The sequence below is a fragment of the Vespula vulgaris genome, chromosome 1 (genome assembly GCF_905475345.1).
Source record: "Vespula vulgaris chromosome 1, iyVesVulg1.1, whole genome shotgun sequence".
Taxonomy (NCBI): Eukaryota; Metazoa; Arthropoda; class Insecta; order Hymenoptera; family Vespidae; genus Vespula; species Vespula vulgaris.
This window is the reverse complement of record NC_066586.1, coordinates 13,509,800-13,533,371: the sequence shown is the minus strand read 5'-3', so window position 1 is coordinate 13,533,371 and position 23,572 is coordinate 13,509,800. Positions and strand designations below refer to the sequence as shown.

Here is a 23,572-nt window from a genome sequence, read left to right as displayed (position 1 = left end):
GACTAGGTAGAATACGAATACAAATTGTTCATGCTAACGGCAATAGCTACAAAGGATAACACAAAGGTAGAAATCTGCATTACCTTCGTTGTTCCACCGGCTCGGCCAATAACATGAACCGCGCGTTGCTTCAAGAGACAAAAGAAAAAGTTATTAATATTTAAATTTGTTGACTCGAATAAATCACTTTGTAAGTTACTTACAATAAAACTTTAATTTCTCTTAATTTCTTATTTCTGTTTTTTTTCTCCTTTCATTTTTTTAATATAATCGATCCTCTTAACCTCTAAACTAATAAATATTTATATTCTTGTCATTTTTGATTCTTCAATAGTTAAGAATGTTAATGTGACGACTAACAAGCACAGAAAGCAAATATCCTTGACTTCGTTTCTAGAAGCCCTTCGTATATGTCAATTTATATACAGAGATAAGCATCGAGCCCTGAAGCTATTATGTCGTCTCACATGTAAAAATAATGGTTTTATTTGAAACCATTAAAAATAATTGGTACCTTTATTTCATTTATCTCACATCGTCATTCATATAAAAAAAAAAGTCTTCTTTCTTTATTTTTAAATATTATGAATTTAATATATATATATATATATATATATATATATATATATATATTAATATTATATTTATATATATTTATATATATATATTTGTTCTGTGCTCGTTGTAAAAAAAAGAAAAAAAAAGAAAAGAAACAGAAATTTCTTTTTACTTTATCTCGACTCACATCGACAAATCATATTTCAAATAATTTATCGATAAGATCGAAAGAAAGTTACATGTGGCAGAATTTTCTTTCAAGATCATATGAATTTTTAAATATATATACTCAATATCGTTTCGTTTTACGCTTGTAATTCGAAAAGGGAGAGTATATTGTTACGAGTAAGAACGACAAGGTCCCTAGTCATGCACCTTGACACGAATCGTCCAAATCATTTAAGTGTACATGACATTCTTTCTTTTTCTTTACGCGCTATTTAAAATAACGTATTTCTTTCTTTATAAAGAAAAGAATTATACGTCATGATTTTCTAATAATTAAAATTCGAGACTCGAGCTATATCAATGTATAACATGTACATTTGAAATAAATAAATTTTTTTTTATTTTGAAAATAATAATTTATTTGATTTTAAAATTATAATTCTCGTGTATATATATATATATATATATATATATATATATATATATAAGACATTTTTATACGGAGAAAAAAGAAAAAAAGAAAAAAAAAAATCCATGTGCGATGGCCGGGAATCGAACCCGGATCAACTGCTTGGAAGGCAACTATGCTGACCATTACACCACCATCGCACTTGATATGACTTCTCATTCGAAGAGTTAACAACCATTAAATTGACATATTTTATCCTTGACTTTTAAACGAATTTTAACATATTGTTAATCGATATATTCTTATCTGTACGTGCGTGCAATTTATATAATATTAAAGTATAAAATTATATAAATCTTTCCTATGATATTATTTATTGTATTGAACAATGTCCTATGTGATTTAATTTTAATATTATATAATTTTTCTAAATTATTAATATATTAGTAACGATTTTAATAAATATTATAAATAGAATCAGTATCATAATAGTAATCACGTGTTAACCCTCTATAACACCGTGTAACTTTGAATTATGCTTAAGTATTATATATATATATACATACATACATACATGCAAACGCACAGTGTGTGCACATACACACACACATCTATATTTTTAGATCTTATTTTATTTCATTATTATAAAGTTATATGTTACATCATATACGAAGTTTTTAATATCATTTTTTTATGTTAAAATTATACTTAATAATAATACTAATATTATAATATATATATATATATATATATATATATATATATATATATATACATCGATTAAAATATAGCATTACAAATTTTTGTCATGAAAACAACAGTTTTCGAAAAATATTCTTCAAGATAAAAATCATCTGATAAAAAGTAATCTGGAAGAACCATTATGGCATTTATTGTTTACATTATTTAAGATTTCATGATCATTTCGAGATCAACTATGTTGTTTGACGTTACCACTTTTGTATAATGGCAGCATGTTTTACGTATAAAAAAAAAAAAGATAAAAAAGCATGCAATTTTCACCTGCAATATTTTTTCATTCTGAGCTCGAAATAATGAGTTATAGAGGGTTATGAAAAAAAAGAAAGAAAAAAATGAATTTATTATGTCGTTTTTTATAATGATGACTGCGAATACGAAGAAAAAATTAAAAGAAAAAGAAGATTGTACCGATTACAAATATTCCACTATGTGTACCTAATTCTTATTCGTGTTACTAATATATGATATCTTTTTAATTTGTAATTTAAATCAATTTGCCTAGTAACGAAGAAACGACACTGTTTAATAATTCTTTGAAATAATTCTCACGATTTCTTCGATACAAGCACACGCATAAGTGTATGTATGCGTAAATCTACGTGTATATATATATATATATATATATTCCCATACACACGCGATTTACACACACACATATTCCCACACTCCACTTACACACACACACAATAAGTGTGTAAATGTCAATAGATAATTTACCGTTAAATAGTATCACATGAGGTCTTCTAAAAGATACAAGTTTATAATGGAATTAGAACTGACTAATCGACTCGCAAGTTATTTTCGCATAGCAACTACGTTCCTAAATAATAATAAACTTGAACGATGAACAAATTTGCTTTAAAAAATATAATTTTAATCTAAATAACATATTTGTCCTAAGGCCATAACACAATAGGACTAAATAAAGTTGAGTTTTGAATTCCTAACAAAAAATACGCGGGAATACGAAATAGCGGAAAAAATAGCGATATCGTGTCAAAGGTTAGAATAAAAAATAGTACTTTCGGCTTTTCTCTTTCAATTCTTTACGTATATATATATATACACACACCCACAGAATATATATAGAATAATATGCATATATATATATATATATATATATATAACAAGTAATATAATAATATGTATATATAATATATTAATTATATAATTAATTATGCATAATTATGATACTATATACATAATAATGTCAGATATAATATAATATAATATATTTATATATATATATATTCATTTATTAATATAATATATAAAAAGTAATATATATGTGTGTGTGTGTGTGTATAAGTTAAAATTTCATTTATTTATCGATCCTCTTTGTCTTACCTGAACGTTTGTTGTTTGTCCTGCATTCTAGAGACAACTGTTTTACTCGGTGTATTTTCTTCGACCTCCAAACTTGCCATCGCCTTTGCCAATTGAAGATCGCTTTCGTCCATTTTCTTGCCACTTCCGTTTCCTCTTAACCGTTTCCACTTTTCTTTTCCTTCCTCTCTCTCTCTCTTTCTCTCTCCCTTTACCTTTCTTTCACTCTTCGTTTTCTTTCTTTTTTTCTTTCTTTCAATGCAAGCTTGTTTTAACCGTTATCAAATTAAAAATCACACACACACACACATATATATATACACACACACACAATATATATACTTTATCAAAACCGTATAATAAAAAGAAACAAAACTGAAAACAAAAGAAGAACAATCGGAAGTTTCGATCTCCGTACCAAAAGATGTCTCGTAGAGCACTGAAGGGATCTCGCATAGCACGAGTCAACTTAACCTTAAACGTGTCACTCTCCTTCGTCTTCCCCTTCTCCTTTTTAATTTTCTTTCTTTCTTTATCTTTCTGTTTTCTCTTTCTCTCTCTCTCTCTTTTTCTCTCTTTCGTTGTTCACTTCTCAAGTCTTTTTTCTTCGTTTGACGCTCCCACAGCCTCCAATTGCTCATTCGTTTTAAATGGTGTGTACATGTACATACATCCTGTGTATGCATACTTTATTCTCGCGCGAACAAAACGTTTCTATTATCGTCCCCTCGTTGGGTAAGTCCGGTATAGTTTTTATCTCTTTCTAGCTGGGCGTTTTCTTTGTTGGCATTTTCTTTCTCTTTCGCACTTTCTGCATCTTATTACGTCGCACATTTAACGAATAGATATATCGAAATATACGTAAAGTTTTATACATACAGTTCATTAATATATCAGTTTTTACTCTTAACAATGGAAATAAAAGTTATTATATTGTAATAATCAAATATAGAAAACGGATCGTTTAATTTGTGAAATCTGATTCAATAATTACGATCGATGTACGTTGATTGGAAGTTCCATAGATTTCTGTTAGATGGCAGCACAAGTTATTATAACTCTTTTTTACCGTCAGATCTTTTTAGACTTATTTATTTAGTACCATCTAGCGTGTTAAAGCGGTACAACGTTTAAGAACTTCAGGTAGTATGCATCCCTGACGATAGGCAATATTTCACACAGACGTATATGAAAAATTCTTTAGTCTGGAGGTAGAAAAAAAATTTATCGTCTTTTTTCAACATAAATGAACGGTAGAAATAAAACGTAAACGATTCCTTGCAAAAAGATTAAAACGATTAAGACCATTGGTCTCTTTATATTTGTCATAAAGAATAAAAGTAATTACCAATATAATTACCAGAGGAAAGAGGAAAAAGAATGAAAAAACAAAAAGAGGAAAAAATCGAATAAAAACTTTCTCGATGCGAAGTTCGTAACAGAATTTCACTGCAATTAAAGTACACTCGGTAGCATGATCTCAATTGAAGAATAATAATAAAGATCTCAATGCGAAGAATGGAAAGTAAGGAACAGTTAAATCGGTATTGGAAAGCGATATAATTACGTCGAATACAAGGTACAATTAAAAGTGATCGTTCGGTTGTCGATTCTCAGCTACCAGAGCTAAGTTTTAAAAGGTATAGCAATTAAACAATAACAGAGAGAAAGGTGAATAGATATAAATCGTGAGAAATCGTTGTTAAGTTTTCCAAGAGAATAAAATATTTGAAAACGTTGATCCACTTAGCCAAGAGTGGACTTGGTTCTCGTTGAAAGGATCGATGGATCGATCGACTCGATCACGAACATATAGTATACTATATAATATATATGTATACATATGTATAGACTCCTGTACCTGTTTCGTTCTCTCGTTCTTCTCCCCTACAGCCTCTTACCGAACCCATATAGCCGGTACTTGCTATCAAGGCCAGTCACTCGATTACCCGCGTTTCTTATGCATCCAACGCGCATAAAATCGTGCGCTCGCTCTCGCACCCGAGGCTCGCTTTACGATGATCTACGATCGACAATGTTCGATCTACCTCCAGACGTCGCTTCTTTCTTTTTCTCTCTTTCGTATCGTGTTCGAATGAACTTCGAATCACTGTTAATGAGATCCTTGAATTTATTATTATTTTTTTTTCCTTTTTCTTTTTTCTTTTTTTGATTCATTGTCATTAAAAAGAGACACGTACATACAAACAGGTTCATTTCATCTATTATTATATTCTTGTCGTATCATTATGCGATATCTAATTACTTTGAGGCTTCCTTTTTTTTTCTTTTCTTTTTTTTTTTTTTGAACTCATATATCATTGTACATATAAATTGTAAAAACATATCTTATAATAGATATTTACATATCTCATGATAGATATCTATTATATATACATAGATAAGAGTCTCATATTATAGGATCTATGAATTTCGTATTACTTTTACATAAAAATAAAAATAATAAGTAATTTTGTTTCGTCTATTATTATACGTTTTGTCATATCAGTATGATATCTAATTACTCCGAGAGTCTTTATTACGTATCGTAATATATATTATGAAAAAGAAAACTGATATTAGAATCTCCTATGAGATACATACGTCTGTGAATGTTTTACTCTTCTTTAAATTACTCTCATTAGAATAATAGAAGAAGAAAAAAAATAATTTGGTCTTACCTATCATTACATTCTTCTCTATGAGAAAATTTATTTTCTTTATGATTTACATATGTTACGAGAAAATCTCTTCATAATGTATATACGCGTATAAAAATCTCACATTAGGAAATTCTTCAATTACGTTTTTATTTGTTACTCTTTTTTTCATTTTATTTTATTTTATTTTTTTTTTTTAATAGATATATCTATTACAAAGAAAAAAAAGATAGAAAATAAATGTGTTCCGTCTATTATTATATCGTGATATCAATGCGATATTTAATTAACTTGAAACACTTGTTTTATCGTATATCGTCATCCCGGAAATAAACTTTCTTCAAAGAACTTTATCTTTGGTGAAAAATCTTGTTCGAAAAATCGTTATTCAATTTTCCACGCAAGACGATTTATTTCTAAAGTATAATCTTATCAGATAATATCAAGAAGAAGAAATGAATTGATATCTTAATAGGAAAGTGCGAAAGCAGATACCGGTTAAGCAAACTAAAGTCTCGAGATAACTCGATGGATCTTAACGTGGGGTCTTGAAAATAGGACGACGATCGAAAACTAGGTCGCGACCTTATGGGTGAGGGACCGTTGTTTCAAGGTCGAGTATGGTAACTCTACCTACCTGCTGTCTGCTACAATATTCTGAAGAACGAGATACTAAGTCCAACTCTATTATTCGATCTCTTTTCGTTGATTCTAAAGAGACAGGAAATCAATTCGTTGACTTGTAGAAAATTGCTACTGCTATAATTCATAAATGATTTTTTACGAAATGATTTCACGAACGTCGATATCACGGGAAAGAAATTATCTACGTCTTGTACTAAGTCTGGTAAACACGCGAGTGACCGCGATCTGTAACGATCCGGTAAATGAGAATCGTAATCATGTTACACCGAATGAATTACAAGAAAAAGATTATTACGAGAGGATGTTGGCTATCGTCGAGAAAAACGATTTTAAATATAATGAAAGTAAAAAAAAAAAAGAAAAGAAAAAATTGTCATAATCGTGTCATAATAGTATCGTAATGAAAGAGACGATTATAGTAATATGAAAAAGAAAATTATCGGATTAGATCGGATCGGATCAGATCAGATCGGATCAGATGTAAGCTTTTTAAATTTGAAGATATAAAAATTCTCCCATAAAAGTCACGTTTCTAATTCTTTGGAAAGTTTTCAAGTGGATTGGCACGCAGCACCAGCTGATTTACACTGAGCCGAGGTGGGCGTCGATCTAATGCGACTAGCCACGCGTAAAAGGAACATGTAAATAAACGGAATACGTTTTTATTATATACTCATGCTAGCTGCTTTGTTACATAAACACGGATTCCAAATATAATGTTCGTATGCACGCCTTCCGTAAACTTCGTTTCTCCTTGCAAATCTACTCGTATAAATCTAAACTTCTAAACATTCTAATATCATATATATATATATATATATATATATATATATTATAATATAAATATATATATATATATGATATTAGAATGTTTAGAAGTTTAGATTTATACGATATATATATATATATGTATGTATGTATGTATGTATGTATAGTGACCTCATAACAATAAGAATAATTTTTAATTTATGATTATCTGACAAAAGAAAAGTTCATGAACAGAAATTTAAGTTTCTAATCGGCAATAAATTACAATAATAATAATTCATAAAATACTTTTCTTTGCTCGATAAAATAACCAATCGTTTTTTAAATGGAACGATTGAATTTCTTTTTTTCTTTTTTTTTTTTGTAATAATAATAATGTACAGGACAGCAAAACAAATTCAATGAGTACAAACAACGTTACTTTAACATTGCATTGATAAATACTGCATATCGCATTAACAACTTCATAAATAAAAGCAATAATTAAAATATAGCTATCAGAATCGAATAATATTGCAGGAAAAAAAAAAGTATAGAAAATATAATTTAATTATTTCTTGAAATTGTAATCTTTCCAAAGAATATTTTTTTTTCTTATGTTGGTAACCATTGGAATTCCTTTTATGGCTTTGAAAGATCGTTATAAGCTTTACTTTATAATCATAATAATATCGCTAACGGTCGTTCACATAATGGGTGAAAAAAAAATACGTCCTTTAGGCATCGACATCATAGATTATTATTTTATTTCATTCGACATAAATTCTATAAAATTGCTATGCATTTTCATTATTAATATTAATTTATATCATTACATGCTATCAATAAATTATTTGGATCGATACATTACACATCATTATCTTATTAGTCTTATTAACGAAGAAATTTGTAACCGGGTATAAACTCAGAAAATACAAGAAAGAGAGAGATAGAAAGAGGAAGAGACAGAGAAAGAGATAGTATTACATTTTGCGCATGCGTAACAATCGTCATTTGTTTCAACGGTTACACCAGTTGCATCAGTTGCCTTTCTTATTTGTCGGATGATTGACTTTTCTTATAGATAGATCGGCTTTCTTACAGATTCATAATTTCGACTATTTACAATCCATTAAAATGAAATTCTCGGAGATCCGACAAAATAAATGTATCGCGCGTTAAACTTAGATTAAAAAATTATTCACGTTCGTTTACAATATTAGTTTGTCGTGGTATCTCGGAGAGATAACCTACAAGTTACGTTCGGCCGCGTTTAAAACATATAATCTCGCGATTTCGTCATTTCGTACGAATTAATTTCTACTTAATAAATATATAATATTTCTATATAACGGAGTGTTACTCGTAAGAGTGAAAGTGAATAATCATAATCAGTGTTGGTGTGTTTTATTTTATTGTTCAATACCACAGTGCTTAAATCGCAGTGTTCTGAAAAAAAAGAAAAGAAAAAAGAGAAAAGGAGAGAAAAAATAGTGTGGCTTAGTTTGATCTGTTAAACGAAATAAAAGAGTGATAAAGATTGTTAGATCATATCATCGATGTGTTTAACAATATCCCAAGGTGATAATTTACGATCGATTTCTAAATCGATTTTACAACGATAGAGATCTAAAGAAAAGTTGGGAATACTTCGGTGGCATCGAAGAACTTCGTAAATGGTAAGTAATAAATAAAAGAATTGATTATCTTTGTTTGTTGTAAATTTAACAAGTAATTAATCGATCATTGTTAAATATGACAACGTTAAAGATATTGAGAGATGATTCGCTATCGCATTACAATTAGGTAGTTCAGTAAAAATAACCTCTTGCTTTTGTGGTCGACCAAACTAAGTCGATGTTAGAAGAATTCTGTCTTACCGATCGTTAATAATAGATTTCTGGATAGGATAAAAAAGGACACAATAGAATGAAATAAATAATGTAATAAATAATAGAACCAAATAAATAGGACCAAGTATGATCGTATAGAATCGAATAGGGCCGAATAGGAAGGAATAGGATATTGAATAGATAGAATAGAATTAAACTGGATCAAATCGGTAGCAATAAGATTAAATATCGGACCGAACAGGATCAAATATAGTCGAAGAAGATCGAATAGGAACATATATATATATATATAGGACGGAATAAAATCGAATAGGATTGAATATGATCGAATAAAACAATAGGACCAAATATGACTAAATAGAATGAGTAGGATCCAATAGGATCAAATAGAATCAAACGGTATAAAATAGGCTTGAATGGGTTCAAACAGAATTCAATAAGACGGAATAGAATCGAATAGGTTCGACAAGGAACGAATAAAATTGAATAGAATCAAATAGATTCGAATAGCAGCAAATAGAATCGAATAGCATTCGAATGGGACCAAATAGGACTAAATAGATCGAGCGACAGAATAGGATTCAATAGGATCGAATAAACCCAAATAGAAACAAATAGAATCGATTAGGACCGTATAGGATCGAATACGTTCTTCGAATAGGACAAAATAGAATCGAATAGAATTCAATAGGATCGATTAGGACCAAGTAAGATCCATTCTATCTTATTCAATCCAATTCAATCCTTTTCGGTTCTATTCGATCCTATTCGATCCTATTCGATTCTATTTTATCCTACTCAATAGTATTTGATTCTATTCGATCCTATCCTGGTTTATTCGGTCCAATTAGATCTTCTTTGATCTTATTCGATCGCATTCGATCCTAATAATTTCTTTTCGATCTTGTTCCATCGATATCATTCTAACTAGTATTTTATTACGTTTCTAATGAATATCCTTGCTAGTGAAGACTTACGTTTTAATAAATTTTACATTTTTTTTTTTTGACGTTCATTTCGAGCTGTGATATAATTTAAAATAACACGCTATACCTTCATCGAATTTGTTTGACTATACTCTGCATTATTATTAAAAAGAAAAAAGCACTATGATTCCATTTAGGAAAATTAAGATAACCTTGTTTTCTTATCGACAAAAAAGTGTTTGAGCAATTAATACTATTATTGTAATTTATTCTCAGTTTCATGGTCCGTTTTTATCAGATTATTGTAAGCGCCTTAAAAATCATGCTCGCTATTACGGGGACCACCCTGGTGTATATATATATATGTATAGATTTAATCAGATTTTATCTTTACATATACGTACGTATATATAAATTACTTGAACGTAAATTGCTATAGTATTGAAATGCAAGACCATAAATGGTTAAATTACAATACTTGAAAAAATTTCACCCCATGTATAGTTCCATTTAGATGTAAATTCTACATACATAGGTATCTTTGTATATAGCTAATACCTCTCTCTACGGACATTAGATTATTTTAGAACAATAGCCGTAACGAACTTACCTTTCACGGCTCGAATACAATCGAACCAGCTGCGTGGATACATAATTTGCACGTCCATAAAACTTTTATATGTATACATACGTACAACACACCTATATAAATCTTTGTTCAATGTATACGATGAACGGATCTTCTTACGTGTAATATGACTATATTCGGTCATCGGATGATACAAAAAGAACAGAGAGAAAAAAAGAAAGACACAGAAAAAGAAATTAATGGTCAATTGAATTTAAAAAAGAAAAGAAAAAGGACCACACGAAAAGATGAGTCAATGTCGACGAAATTCTAAGTCACCTAAGCTTTCTCGAATAGAGAAGCGAGAATCTTCTTTTTCTGCGATCACGATTCCACTTATTTCCGTACTTAATCACAGTCATCAAAAAATTATTATGAAAAATGACGACAGCGTAAAACACTTTGTGCTACCTGCTCTTCTTTCTCGCGTTTCGTTTATCCCGTGTGTATATATACATACATAAATACATACATACATACATACATACATACATGTATATATAAATGTATATACACGCATATATATATATATACATATATATATATATATATATATATATATATATACATATACAGTATACAATATACGTGTATATTTTCATGAAATCATCGCGCGCCTCCGCAACCTCGAGCTCGGTTTCTTGCGAAAATCTTGCAATTAGCAACACGCGTTCTCTTTTGCCATAGTGCCTTCTTCTTCTTCTTCGTTTTCTTCTTCTTCTTCTTCTTCTTCTAATACTTCTTCTTTTTCGTCTTCGTCTTCTTCTTTTTTATTTCTATCTTTCTTCCTTTTCTTTTTCATCGTGGCGTGAAGTGGCCGAAGGTAAGGACAACTTAGGAATGGAAAAGTCAAGTTGGAAAAAAGAATTGTAACGAAGCGAAAGAGAGACAAGGAGAGAAAGATAAAGAAAAAGAGATGTTAGGTTCGTGCTCACTTTCTAACAAATGCTTTTACGTAACGCTCATTACTCGACCCTTTTATTACAACAAAACGTAAATACAAATTCAGAAACGACGTTCGACGATCGAGGAAACACGTTAACTTTTATTATTTTATCGAGAGGAGGAGATAAATTACAAGAATGGTGCGTGCTATGTCTATGTATGTACGTATGTTTTTTATTTTTATTTACGAGGAAATCATTCGACGAGTGGTTGAATAATAATCGATTATTTTTACGAATCGATCGAGTATTTTCGTAATGAATGTATCGATAATTAATGAATGAAATTATTGTCAAACATAACGATCTTTTTGCAGTCAATATTATTGTCAATAATTGATTGATTTATTATCGATTGGTATAATTAAATATCGAAGTACGAGAGATCGATACGTTCTTTTTCGTAATCGTATATTCTATGAATGAGATGTCAAGGATCGGAAATAAAAAAAGAAAGAAAGAAATTCATCTGATTATCTAATTCTCGATCGTTCGTAATCGCGATCTCTGACTAGAATTTACAAGCACCCATGAAATTCGATTTACAACGATCGAGACAGAAAGAGAGGGAGAGAGAAAGAGAGAGAAAGAGAAAGAGAGAGAAAGAGAGAGGTGGGTTAGATGGGTGAAAGGATAAATTCGTCCTCGTCGAAGGATCTCAAATGTTTCATTCGAAAGTTCAATCGAAGGAATCAACGAAATACGAATAAGTTAATTCTTAAATTATTATAGTTGTTCTTCATTTTCTTATCGGACAGCAGCGTGCATTCGTCCTGTAACATTATTATTCTTTCCTTGTTGTATTTTTTCTTTTCGTATCTTCTTTTTAATTTTAGTTTTTGCTGTTTTTTTCTTCTTATCCTTTCTTTCTCACATCACCAACACCACCAAGTGCATACAGCTTGAATTTTTTTTAACAATTTACACGCGTAAATAAAAAGAAAAAAAATAAGTTATCCTCCCGTCGGAAGGATAATTAATTGCCTGCTCTCGATAATTTCGAAATTATATTTAACGAACTGTACAAAAAATATACGAAAAAAAAAAGAAAGAAAGAAAAAAATACAATACAAAACAGACATATATATATATATATATATATATATATATATATATATATATATTATTCATTTCTCGATCGTACACAACGTGAACAAAGGGAAGAGAGCGAGAATCGTTCTTGAAAGATCGAGGATCTTTTCCCAAATTTCTTTTCTATCATTTATTTTTCTATCAGTTTTATATTTTATTATATCATTATTTTTTCTTTTTCCATTCTTTTTTATTTTTTTTTAATTTTTTTTTTACCATTGCAATATATATATATATAAATATATAAATATATATATGTATATATATATATATATACATACATACATACATACATACATATTTATACATATCCTCGATCTCGAACGACGATATACAATTTGAGAGAATCTTAATAAACAAATTTCAATAAATAAACGCATTCGTTGAGAATCGCAAGAAGGGACAACGATAAATCTGACTTGCGAACTCAAAAACTCTATGTACAAAATCGCGAAAAAAAATTTGAGAATGAGACGGTGATCTTAGTTTTTAATTTCGATACGAATTCTTTTTCATTTTTCTTCTTTTTTTCTTTTTTTTTTTTTCTTCCATTATAGAGTTTACGTATCAAGCAGTATCATACCTATCGTTTAAGACTGCTTCGAAAACGTGAAACAGGAATATACACGTATTAATATTATTATTATTATTTTAATTATATATATATATATGTATATATATATGACAAGAAAGGACAACAAAAAGGAAGTACGACGTTGTCATCATCGTTATCAATTTTTTTCAATCGTTGATTTATAAACAAACAACCCATGAAAAACATTTCAACGAAATATTTTTACAATTTCAAAAAATTTGCGAGGGGTTCTTTTAGGAAAGTGAAATTCGATCGCGTTCAAAATTATGAGAGAGAGAGAGAGAGAGAGAAAGAAAGAGAAAGGTAGAGAGAGAGAGAGAAAGAGAGAGACAGATAGACAGACAGACAGAAATACAGACATACAGGCAGACGGATAAGTAGACAGATAAATAGACAGAGAAAAAGAGAGAGAGAGAGAGAGAGAGAGAGAGAGAGAGAGTGAGAGAGAGAGGGAGAGAGAGAGAACGAAGGGGAAAGAGAAACGAGAACGGAAATGATCATTTCGATTGGAAATAAGCGGAAGTCGACGTTGATGTATGAGTAATAGTAACAGTATCTAGTAGTAGTAGTAATAGTGTAGCGAACCTTATTGTAACGTAATCAAACAAGCGGATGTTCCAAATTTGCTAGACGAAATACGAGACGATATCGATTCGTCCATTTTTTCTTTTTCTTCTTCTTCTTCTTCTTTAAGTTTGTTATTCCCATTCGAGAAAATAATCCCGTTCGTAGTATCTTACGTTTATCCTACGTAGAAAAATGGCACGAAGGCAACCAAAAGAAAAATAAAAGAGAAAAACAAGAAAAATATAATTAAAGAAGTCGACCGTAAAGGCGATCAACGTGTTATACGTGGAGAGCAGCGCTGTCCACACAGGTGTTCGACATTGCTGCAATCGCTCGGTGAACGTAAATTACCGGTTTCCCTGATTCCCCCTCCCCACCCCCACCCTCTTCATCCGCGGCCCTCACCCCCCTCTAACCCCTCCACTCCCTCTCTTTTCTCTACTCTTTTCCCGTCTCTCTCAACGGGAAATCTTAGCTCGAGATCGAGCTCAAATCTTTGCTCTTTCTCTTCTCTCTCACAGGAAGTTCTCTCTCGTGTTCAATCGAAAAATAAAATCGATAAGCTTTCGATCGATTTTGAATTTTTCTTTTTCTTCTCTCTTCTTTCTTTTTTTTCAAACGTACACGATTACACACACATATGTATATATATGTGTATATATATGTATATATATATGTATATGTATATGTGTATATATATATATATGTATATATATATATGTATATATATATATATATATAAAACGAGATATTTCTTTTTGAGTTTTATGTTTCGAACCGATTATCTTCAGACATTTTTATTATGTTTTAAAGAAATAGTACGATTCGATATAAATTGGGTGTGTGTATATATATATATATGCGTGTGTATGCATGTATATATATGTATGTGTATATATATATATATATATCGATTATCGATAATTATCATGTCATCTGAAATAATTTGATATAATTAAAGCGTGAAATAATAATTATGTTGGATATTGTATAGAAAAGATTTTTCATTCTCTTACCATTAAACAATTCTTACCTATTTCAGATGTTATTAATTATCGACTCGATCTCCTTTATTATAACATAAGTTTCATGTCATAACTTATCGGACAATCGTATACGAGTACGTACGAAACGATAGAATCGTTGAAAGCTCCGTTGAAATAAACGCAACCGAGAGACTTTCTCTCCGTTCCTTCCCTCGAGAAAAGAGACAACAAGAGGAACACGTCATCCTTTTATTTCTTTCTAAGCAATAATTATTATCGCGAGAACGATCATTTCGCATAATGTTTCTTCCTCGTAGACGTTCTAACGCATGGTGCGTCGCTTTTGTTGGATATCAAGTTATCCTTCCAAGTTGTGTTTCTAGTTGGGGTCGGTGGATCGCTGAATCTAGTTGAAGGTTTCGTCAATGTCGAGTATTTGTTATTAACGGCGTTGCTCTGACCTGTGTCACGTAGATCACCTTCGAAAAATCGGCACATTTCACGTACAGGCACTGACCTAGCGCCACGATTTAAATCGTGAAGAGATCTGGCACGTTGTTTTCCTCTTGGACTCGGTTTAGATTCTGATCTACCAAGATCCTCCGTACTTCTGGCCAATCGACCGCCTAATCTCGAAAGTGATTCAAACAAGGTAAGCTTCTCACGAACCGGTACGTAATGATCGACCCTCTGACACCTTTCCAAGAGTCTGGCAACGTCCTCCTCGCAAGGTGGTTCTTTCATTATCGATAGAGCCGTTGTCGTTGAAGATCTAGGCAAACTCATGCAACCATCCATCAACGATGAACTCGTAACGCATTTACCGGTAGTTGTTCTTTCGTTTCCTTGAGACAACTGACGAGGCACCGGTATTCTTGATGATATCGCAGCCAATCGTTCCTTTCGTTCTTGCAAACTCTCAACGTTGTTACTACTGGTTACTTGTTGCGCCTGCTGAGATTGACCCTTCTCACGAAAAATTCGCCTCTCTCTCGCTCGACTTCTTCGTTCGTTATTCGCATCGGTCCTTAATATGCCATTGGTAACGGTGTTGTTATTGCATCGCGTTTGATCGTTTCCAGCAATACCATTATTATTATTACTATTATTATTACTATTATTATTATTATTGTTATTATTATTATTATTGTTGCTATCGTTATTATTATTATCATCCTCGGGTCTTTCATTCTCTTCGAATCTAACCGTGAAAGGTTCGACTGGTTTGACAGGTGGTAATCTAACGTTTTCGTTTCTAACTATCTCGCTGGACTCGGTAACACTTGGTGATTCCTTCTTCGGTGATCGTTGAAGAAGATCGTCGTTGTCGTTCACGGAATAATATCTATTTCTCGGTCCGTATATTTTTGGAAGCTCGTTATTGTTCTCCTCAGCTCTCGCTTTTCGTCTCCTAGCATCTTCTTCCAAAACACGACGACTTCTTGCTTCGTTCTCTCGTCTACGTGTTTCCTTGTACCTTTGTATCCTTTGTTCTTTGGTCTCAGGTTCCGACATGGAGACCGTCGAATCGACGGAGTCCACGCTTGATCGACAAATTCCACCTCCCCATGGAAGACTGTCGTCGCTACCTTCGCTACTCTCGCTACAACCCCAAGTTCTCGTAACTGTTTGATCCTTCGTTGTTATTATCGCCGGTATACTACGAAATTCTCCTAAATTATCCTCGTCGCTCGAATTACTGCTCGACCAACCGCGTAACTCGCTTCTAGCTCTTCTCCTAGATTCTTCGAGTATGCTCGTTGAATTTTTCGAATTACTTTCTATCGGCGACTCGATTGGCCAACAACGAAGCTCGCTTCGTGAACGTCTTCTCGATTCAGCGAGACTCTCCGGAAACGGTGCTGGATTTCTTGGACAAATCGTCAGGATTTCGAGGAAGTTTAAACATCTTCGAGCACGAAACGGAGTCTGTCTAACCAACTCTGCCGCTATCGCTTTCACCCAAGACCAGTATATCGGCTCTGTGTCGGCCTGGAGAAACAAAAAGGATAAGATAAATTATTATTATTATTATTATTACAATTATTATTATTATTAATGTATTCAAAGATTGAGGCGCTGGGCTCTTGTCTTTCAAGAAATTACGTTATAAATATTTATATATCTAAATTTTATTTTTTTCAAATAAGTAGGATACCTGTTTACAATCTCTTTCTATATATATATATCCTTTTTAACTTTTAATTAGAAAAATAATTAAGCAAACGGTCGACGATAAAGAATTATCGACACGGCCAAAAAAGGAAGAGATATCGGAAGAGAGTTAGATAGATAAGAGATATATTCGTGAAAAACGACGGATGAATCACGACGCACGATTTCGCCGCTCAACGATTCGAAAGTCGTCGCGGTTCGCTCTAACATAGAGACGACATTCTAGAATTTGCTTGGGAATTTAACTTCTACGACTTCTTCTAAAGAGGAAAGATATATCTTGGTCAAGCTAATTTTGCATCCTCATACGTTTTATATCTTCAAGATAGAGAAAGAGAGAGAGAGAGAGAGAAAAAATACAGTAGAGAACGGATGTGACATTTTGACCTTGCGAACGACCTCTAATTATTAAACCATTCGTTCTTTGCTTTACCAACCGGAAATGATGCGTCAAGAAAAGAATGGTACTCGAATGAAACGATGATTGTTATCTACTGGAAAAAGATCCGCCATCTTGTTTTTTTACTTTCAGATATAAGCTATTAACAGGACAAAGTTCTCTCTCTCTCTCTCTCTCTCTCTTTCTCTCTTTTTTCTTCCTTTTTTATTTTATCTCCTTCAGGCAACCACGTAAAAAAGAAAAAAAAAAGTCTTATATATCGCAAAGGATCGAGGATCTCGTTGAACTGCCAGTCATCGTCGACTACATACGAGATCGTCTACGTCCTTGGATCGACTAAAGGAAAACGAGCGAAGTAAGGATCTCCTTAGGCGGTAAACGAAGATGGTGGGACTCCTTGACAATGGTGGGTCATGGGAGAGTGGCGAGCTTTACTCCCACGCGTCCGTTTACCACTATCCAGATCAGCTATAAACCGATTTCGACCTTGCCTACTGACCTTATTTAAATACTTCGATATCGCATACGCTTCAAATAAAGTCACGCACGACTCTCAATGATCCTTGGAACCTACATATTGTTTATTAACTCATTAAAAAAAAAAAAAAAAGAAAAGAAAAAAAAAGGAATTCTCTTCTCTTTTTTTTTTCTTTTTAATTCTTCTACTCTCCGTTAATTATCGACTTGATCGTGATATTAAAAGAATTTCTTTGATGTAAGAGTGTGTAGGAGACTCTCTTCTCTTCACTAAAAAATTTTTAACGAGAAAGAGGAAGAGATAGAGACAGATAGAGAGAGAGAGAAAGAAATTTCGTCGATCGATCGAAAGTTCGAAATTCGCGAAAGAAGACAGATGTCTCCTATGCAAAACATGAAAAGAAGAGAAAGTCAAGTCGGCCAAATCAGAAATTTGGAAGCGGTGTTAACTCAGTAGACAGAACTAAACGTTTGTAATGAAGAACAAGGCTTCTCAGAAGGAACGTTGTATAATGAGTTAGAAATCGAATGGGCGACGTTGCTAGGCCATAATTAGAAGTTGCAGCGTTCAGTGAAACGGGAACCTAGAGTCCGTCGGCCACGAGAAAGTGTTTACAGTCGAGGAAACGGATCGTGCCGGAGATAAAGGCCGTTTACATCGCACTCTGCACAGAATTATCTCCTTCCCTTTCTATCTTTCCCCTTTCATTCTCTTTCTCTCTCTCTTTCTCTCTTTCAATCTTAATCTAAGAAGACGATTTTCAATATCAAAGTTCGAACCAACTTCAGAATCCTTAGTTGAAAGAATTTACTGTTCTTTTCGTGTTCGGACGTGGGTATACGCGTGTATATGTGTAGGTGTGTGTATTTTTTTCTCTTTACCCAAAACGTAGCAAGCGAATGACCCTGAGAATTGCTCAGAGTAAATCCAAGGGCGAGAGCGTGAGGCTGACAAAGACTGGATGCCGCTTGACGAAGGTTCAATGCCCTTAGGGGTAACTTCATTGAAGTACCCTCGACCCACAACCATCCCATCCTGATCAAGACGGTCCTCCTCTCAGCCAGATTTTCGACGTAGAGCTCCCCTGTAACAGAAAATTAAGGGACTAATGAGATTCGATCGGATACGAGCTAAGCAGATTAACATTAAATCCCTACGGATTTATATCTGTCCTTGTTTGTTAGATACGAGAGAAAAAGAGAGGGAGATAGAGAGAGAGAGAGAGAGAGAGAGAGAGAGAGAGAGAGAGAGCTATTTAGGTGGAAATAAAATTAACGTTATTATCTCGAATGAATTCATCCTGATTTCAATAGAGGATGTCTAATTAATTCTTAATAATATCACAACAAGTACGTATTTATAAATATACATAATTCTAATTAAAACGAAACACCCTCTATGGAGTAACTTGAAATGAATCCAGCCTCGTTTCAATAGAGGATATCTAATTAATTCGTAATAGTATCACAGCAAGTACTTGTAAACATATATATATATATATAACACATAATTCTAATTAAAACGAGACATCCTCTATAAAGAAAGTTCGGTCCTATCGTATCTCCTTCCTTTCTCTCTTTCATCGCGGTCCACTACGGAAGGATATTTTAAACGAATCGTTCGTATGATTTGTTACGAGCGGAAATAAGCGAGAGCTGCAGAACGGACGCTGATTCACTCCGATGCACGAGTTTTCTTCGTTCACCATTCTCTCTCTTTCTCTCTTTTTCTCTCTCTTTTTCTGTCTCTCTCGCTCTTTTGCTTCATCGAACAAGCGAGCAGATGATGATGATGAGACAGAGAGAGAGAGAGAGAGAGAAAAAGTGTAAGAGAGAGAGAGGACGTATATATATAAGGTCAACGAATCGAGAGATTGACGTCATTCTATCAAAAGGCGTGGGAGTGAACGTACAAAAGGCAACGAAGCGAATGAGATACATGTTGTTATAATAATATTATTTCCCTTTCGTTCATTTCTACGTGTCTATATAATTATATACATATATAAATATGTATATATGTATAATATGTATCTGTGCATATGTGGAAGTATGAACATACATATGCTTGAATATATATATATTTTTTTTGTATATATGTATATGTTTTAATGGAAATTTATACAGAATTATATATACATAGACACATATGTATATATTTAAATTTATAGAGAATGTGTGTATGTGCGTATGTGTTGACATGTAATGTATATATATATATATTTTAGATAAACTTAAATTCAACAAATTTATTTACTTAGATTGAATTTCCTTAATCACATTTTTTAGATTTTGAAGTCTAATTTTAATAGTTTGAAGATTTATCATAATATATACATCGAGTTATATGGAAGATCGTTTGAATATAAAGCAATTTTTGTTTATTAGTATATATACGCATATATACGCATGCACGCATGTATGTATATATGCATTTATATATTTAGATACTATATATGTATATAAATTTGTGTCAGGGGTCTGTTAAAAGAAGATCTTTGATAATGGCCGCTAAAGTCTCTTTCTCTTTGCTCGATTCCTATTTTCGTGTCGTTTTTAAGATAAAAATAGAACGGCGTCTCGACTCTTCTACGTTTATGTAGACGGACAAGATTGTCGTTCTTGTCTTTTTATGGCGTTCCATACGAAGAGAGGAGGAGTCCTTAAGCCTCGACAATTTCCTCGTTTGATAAAGTAACCGATCTAATCTCTCCCGCTGAGATACGCCATTCCGGTTAAATTATACTAGAAGAGAGAAGAACCAGTTAGATTAGGGCCTCGCCTCTCTTCGTAAGAAGGCATCTATATTTTCGATATTTTATTTTCTTTATATCCGTCTCTCTTTCTTTCTTTCTTTCTTTCTTTCTTTCTTTTTTCCTTTCTTTCTTTATAACGAAAAGAGTGAATGAACACACGAATCGATCTTCTCCTTTTCAGTCCTCTTTATTTTTCTTCGATAAATGTTTGTCTAGTTTATCGAGATGAAAGAAATCGAAACTGCAATAGACATTTTGATAAATGTAAGATCGAAGATAAAAGTCCAATCATCAAGAGAGAAAAAGAGAAAGAGAGAGAAAGAAAAAGAAAGAGATAGGATATATCTCATCTAACAAGCGAGACGAGTTATGCGACAGTATCGAACTGATCGAACGAGATTAAACCGAGACCTACTTCGACGTCTCACTTTTCCTCTACCATAGATCGCTTTTCAATTTCTTCGATTATCACCACTAGTTCGAATCTATGACATATATTTCTCGTGTGATTAACTCGACTCGATTCCAGATGAGTAATTAGTTTTACTCTCGGCGTGGAATTTATTTAAAGTGATTAGAAACGTGTTGTTATCTCGAATAATATAAATCATTATTTACAAATTTTAATTAATACGATTTCGTTCGAAATTTTTATCTCTTTCTTCATTTCAGATAGTTCGACGAATAATTTATAATTTATAATTTATATTTGCATAAACGATCGCTTTTAACCGGCTTTAAATTTATGAAGAATTCTTTACTAACGTGGTATATAACGGGGAATACTTAACGAAAAGGGTGTAAACGTGAACGTTGAGATTTTTCGAATTTTTCTCGACGATAAGAAACGTGCCAGATAGAAAATGCATAAGAGAATATCTAAAGGTCCTTCACCTGCATTCTTGGAATCACTTATGTATATACATAGGTGACGAGGTCATATGAATTCTCTTCTGTTCCTGTTCCTACGATTTAAAATATTGATCAACCTGTCGCAAATTGTTTAGTTAATGACCCGACGAGAGAAAAAAAAATCATAATTACTTTGTATTTACACAAAGTTTTTTCTTTTATCTTTCTTTTTTTTTTTTTTTTATATATATATATAATTCAATACATATTACATAGTTCGTAGAACACGTAAAAACTTATATTTACTCGTCGTATTAAGTTTAAATCGAATTCAGAATATGCATCTGCATTTATTTCTAACGATTCTATATATTAGTATTAAATAACAGTTCTTCATAACAGTATCAAATAACTTTTCCTGTTTCTTTATTATAGTCTTCTTTGGTCGTTACAACTACAAGATCTCAAGTATTCAATCTTATTAATTCTTTTTTTATTTTTAGTATCAACAGACATTTGAATACTTGTTTTCGTTTCGATTTTAACAATGAATTAATGTATTGAGTAAAAGTTATAGGTAACATTATAAATTATATTTCACGATCTAAGATTTTTTATATCTTCCTTTGGAAATTTTTGATTTTTGTCTACAGAACGATAAACAACGTATATCGTTTCGATCTATATAGATCATTCTCTGAGAGATCGATCATTTTTTTAAACGACTGATCTATCTAAAACATACGATCCTTTACTTTTGCATTTATCCGACTAAATATTTCGAATAGAATATTCATTTCAATATAAAAAAAAAATCTCATGAATCATATCTATATAATAAATTCAATATTTTCGATTAGACAATCAAGTATTATTAGAGTAGCAATCTATAATATTTTTGACGGCATATCAAGTAAGTACCTAAACAAGAACTATTACTAGAAATTACCCATGTCTGAACGACGTCTGACAAGCTTAACAGTTGTATTCGCAATCACACGACACGGCGTTATCAGTGCGGTCAAGGAAGCTTCTCTTTTCTCTTCTCTTATTTTTTTTCCTTTTTTTTTTTTTCTTTTCGCTCTTGTTAAAGTTATCTTTCAAAGCGTCGATTACGACGAAGCTATGAATTTTTGTCCTTATCTATCGAGAGTACGCCCTCGTAGTTATACACGACTGTTCTCTTTTTTATTTTTGGTTCTTCCTTTTCTTCTTTTTGCTTCCTTTTTCTTCTTCTTTTCTTTTTTCCTTTTTGATCGTAGAAACGAAAAAGAAAAAACAAGACGAGACTTTGAATATACATATATATATATATACCTTTTTCTTTTTTTCTAATATTCTCTCGATCAATAAATAATTAGATAAATAAATAGATAAATAAGAGCAAGAGAGTTTACGAGATAGTTAGAACTCATAAAACGAATAACATTCATCATCGAAAAGTGGTGTGAAGGGTAATTATAGATGGCGATTCGTATATATTCAAGATTGTAGTCCGCGACGTTATTAGTAGCATGCACAACGAGCTAATAGTATCGGCTCTCTAATAATAATTACACTCGTGCGATGTGGAACGACGTCGTTTTAATTTCCGGATTCGTTTCGCGGAAATAGCAGAGTGTGTATGCATGTACACGTGTATGTGTGTGTGTGTGTGTATACTTAATCTTTCTTTCTTTCTTTCTTTCTACTTCCTTTTTTTTTCTTTTTCGTTTCTTTTTGTCTTAAAGCAATCGAGAATGCAACTTGCGAAATCCGCGGGTGTGACGGCCACCGTAGTAGATTCTAAAGACTCTTGTGATCTAGTTATTAACCACCGATGGCCTCTACCTCTCTCTCTCTCTGTATGTCTTTGTGGCGAGCGTTAAATACATCCGACACCGTTTCTAATAGCCATAAGAAAGTCGTAAAGGCTGTACCAGAGAGAATCGAGTGACAAATAAAATCTCGGAGTGTTCTTGATTTCTTCAACTGTGATTTATTTTAAATGTGTGCATTGTTCGTACGGGTTAATTATCTAAAAATATATTTTGTCGAATATTGAGA

At 32.1% G+C, this 23,572-nt stretch overlaps 3 protein-coding genes and 1 non-coding gene across 8 annotated transcripts in view; 1 reads left to right on the top strand and 3 right to left on the bottom strand.

The window, feature by feature from the left end:
- The window catches only part of LOC127064244 (NAD kinase-like), a 31,778-nt gene extending 28,067 nt beyond the window's left edge, over positions 1–3,711 (bottom strand). Inside the window, exons 1-2 of one of the 2 annotated variants that reach the window (XM_050995053.1) lie at positions 3,245–3,711; positions 84–128 (exon numbers count right to left, since the gene is read on the bottom strand). In XM_050995053.1, coding sequence (XP_050851010.1) covers positions 84–128; positions 3,245–3,357 — 158 coding nt within the window. In that variant the 5' untranslated portion in view covers positions 3,358–3,711. The remainder of the gene's footprint in view (positions 1–83; positions 129–3,244) is intronic. The other variant, XM_050995071.1, reaches the window with a different exon arrangement.
- Positions 1,264–1,335, bottom strand: Trnag-ucc (transfer RNA glycine (anticodon UCC)). Its single transcript has one exon. It is a non-coding gene; the product is annotated as a tRNA-Gly (tRNA).
- A 4,461-nt stretch (positions 3,712–8,172) lies between the features above and the next one.
- The window catches only part of LOC127064233 (chromatin assembly factor 1 subunit A-B), a 113,990-nt gene continuing 98,590 nt past the window's right edge, over positions 8,173–23,572 (top strand). The window contains exon 1 of the mRNA XM_050995012.1: positions 8,173–8,954. The gene's annotated coding sequence lies outside the window, so the exon portion shown is untranslated. The remainder of the gene's footprint in view (positions 8,955–23,572) is intronic.
- Positions 12,944–23,572, bottom strand: part of LOC127064071 (uncharacterized protein DDB_G0287625-like) — a 42,413-nt gene continuing 31,784 nt past the window's right edge. For all 4 annotated transcript variants that reach the window (XM_050994599.1, XM_050994607.1, XM_050994616.1 and 1 more), the window contains 2 exons: positions 18,801–19,003; positions 12,944–16,858 (listed from right to left, as the gene is read on the bottom strand). In XM_050994599.1, the coding sequence (XP_050850556.1) occupies positions 15,155–16,858; positions 18,801–19,003 (1,907 nt within the window). In that variant the 3' untranslated portion in view covers positions 12,944–15,154. The remainder of the gene's footprint in view (positions 16,859–18,800; positions 19,004–23,572) is intronic.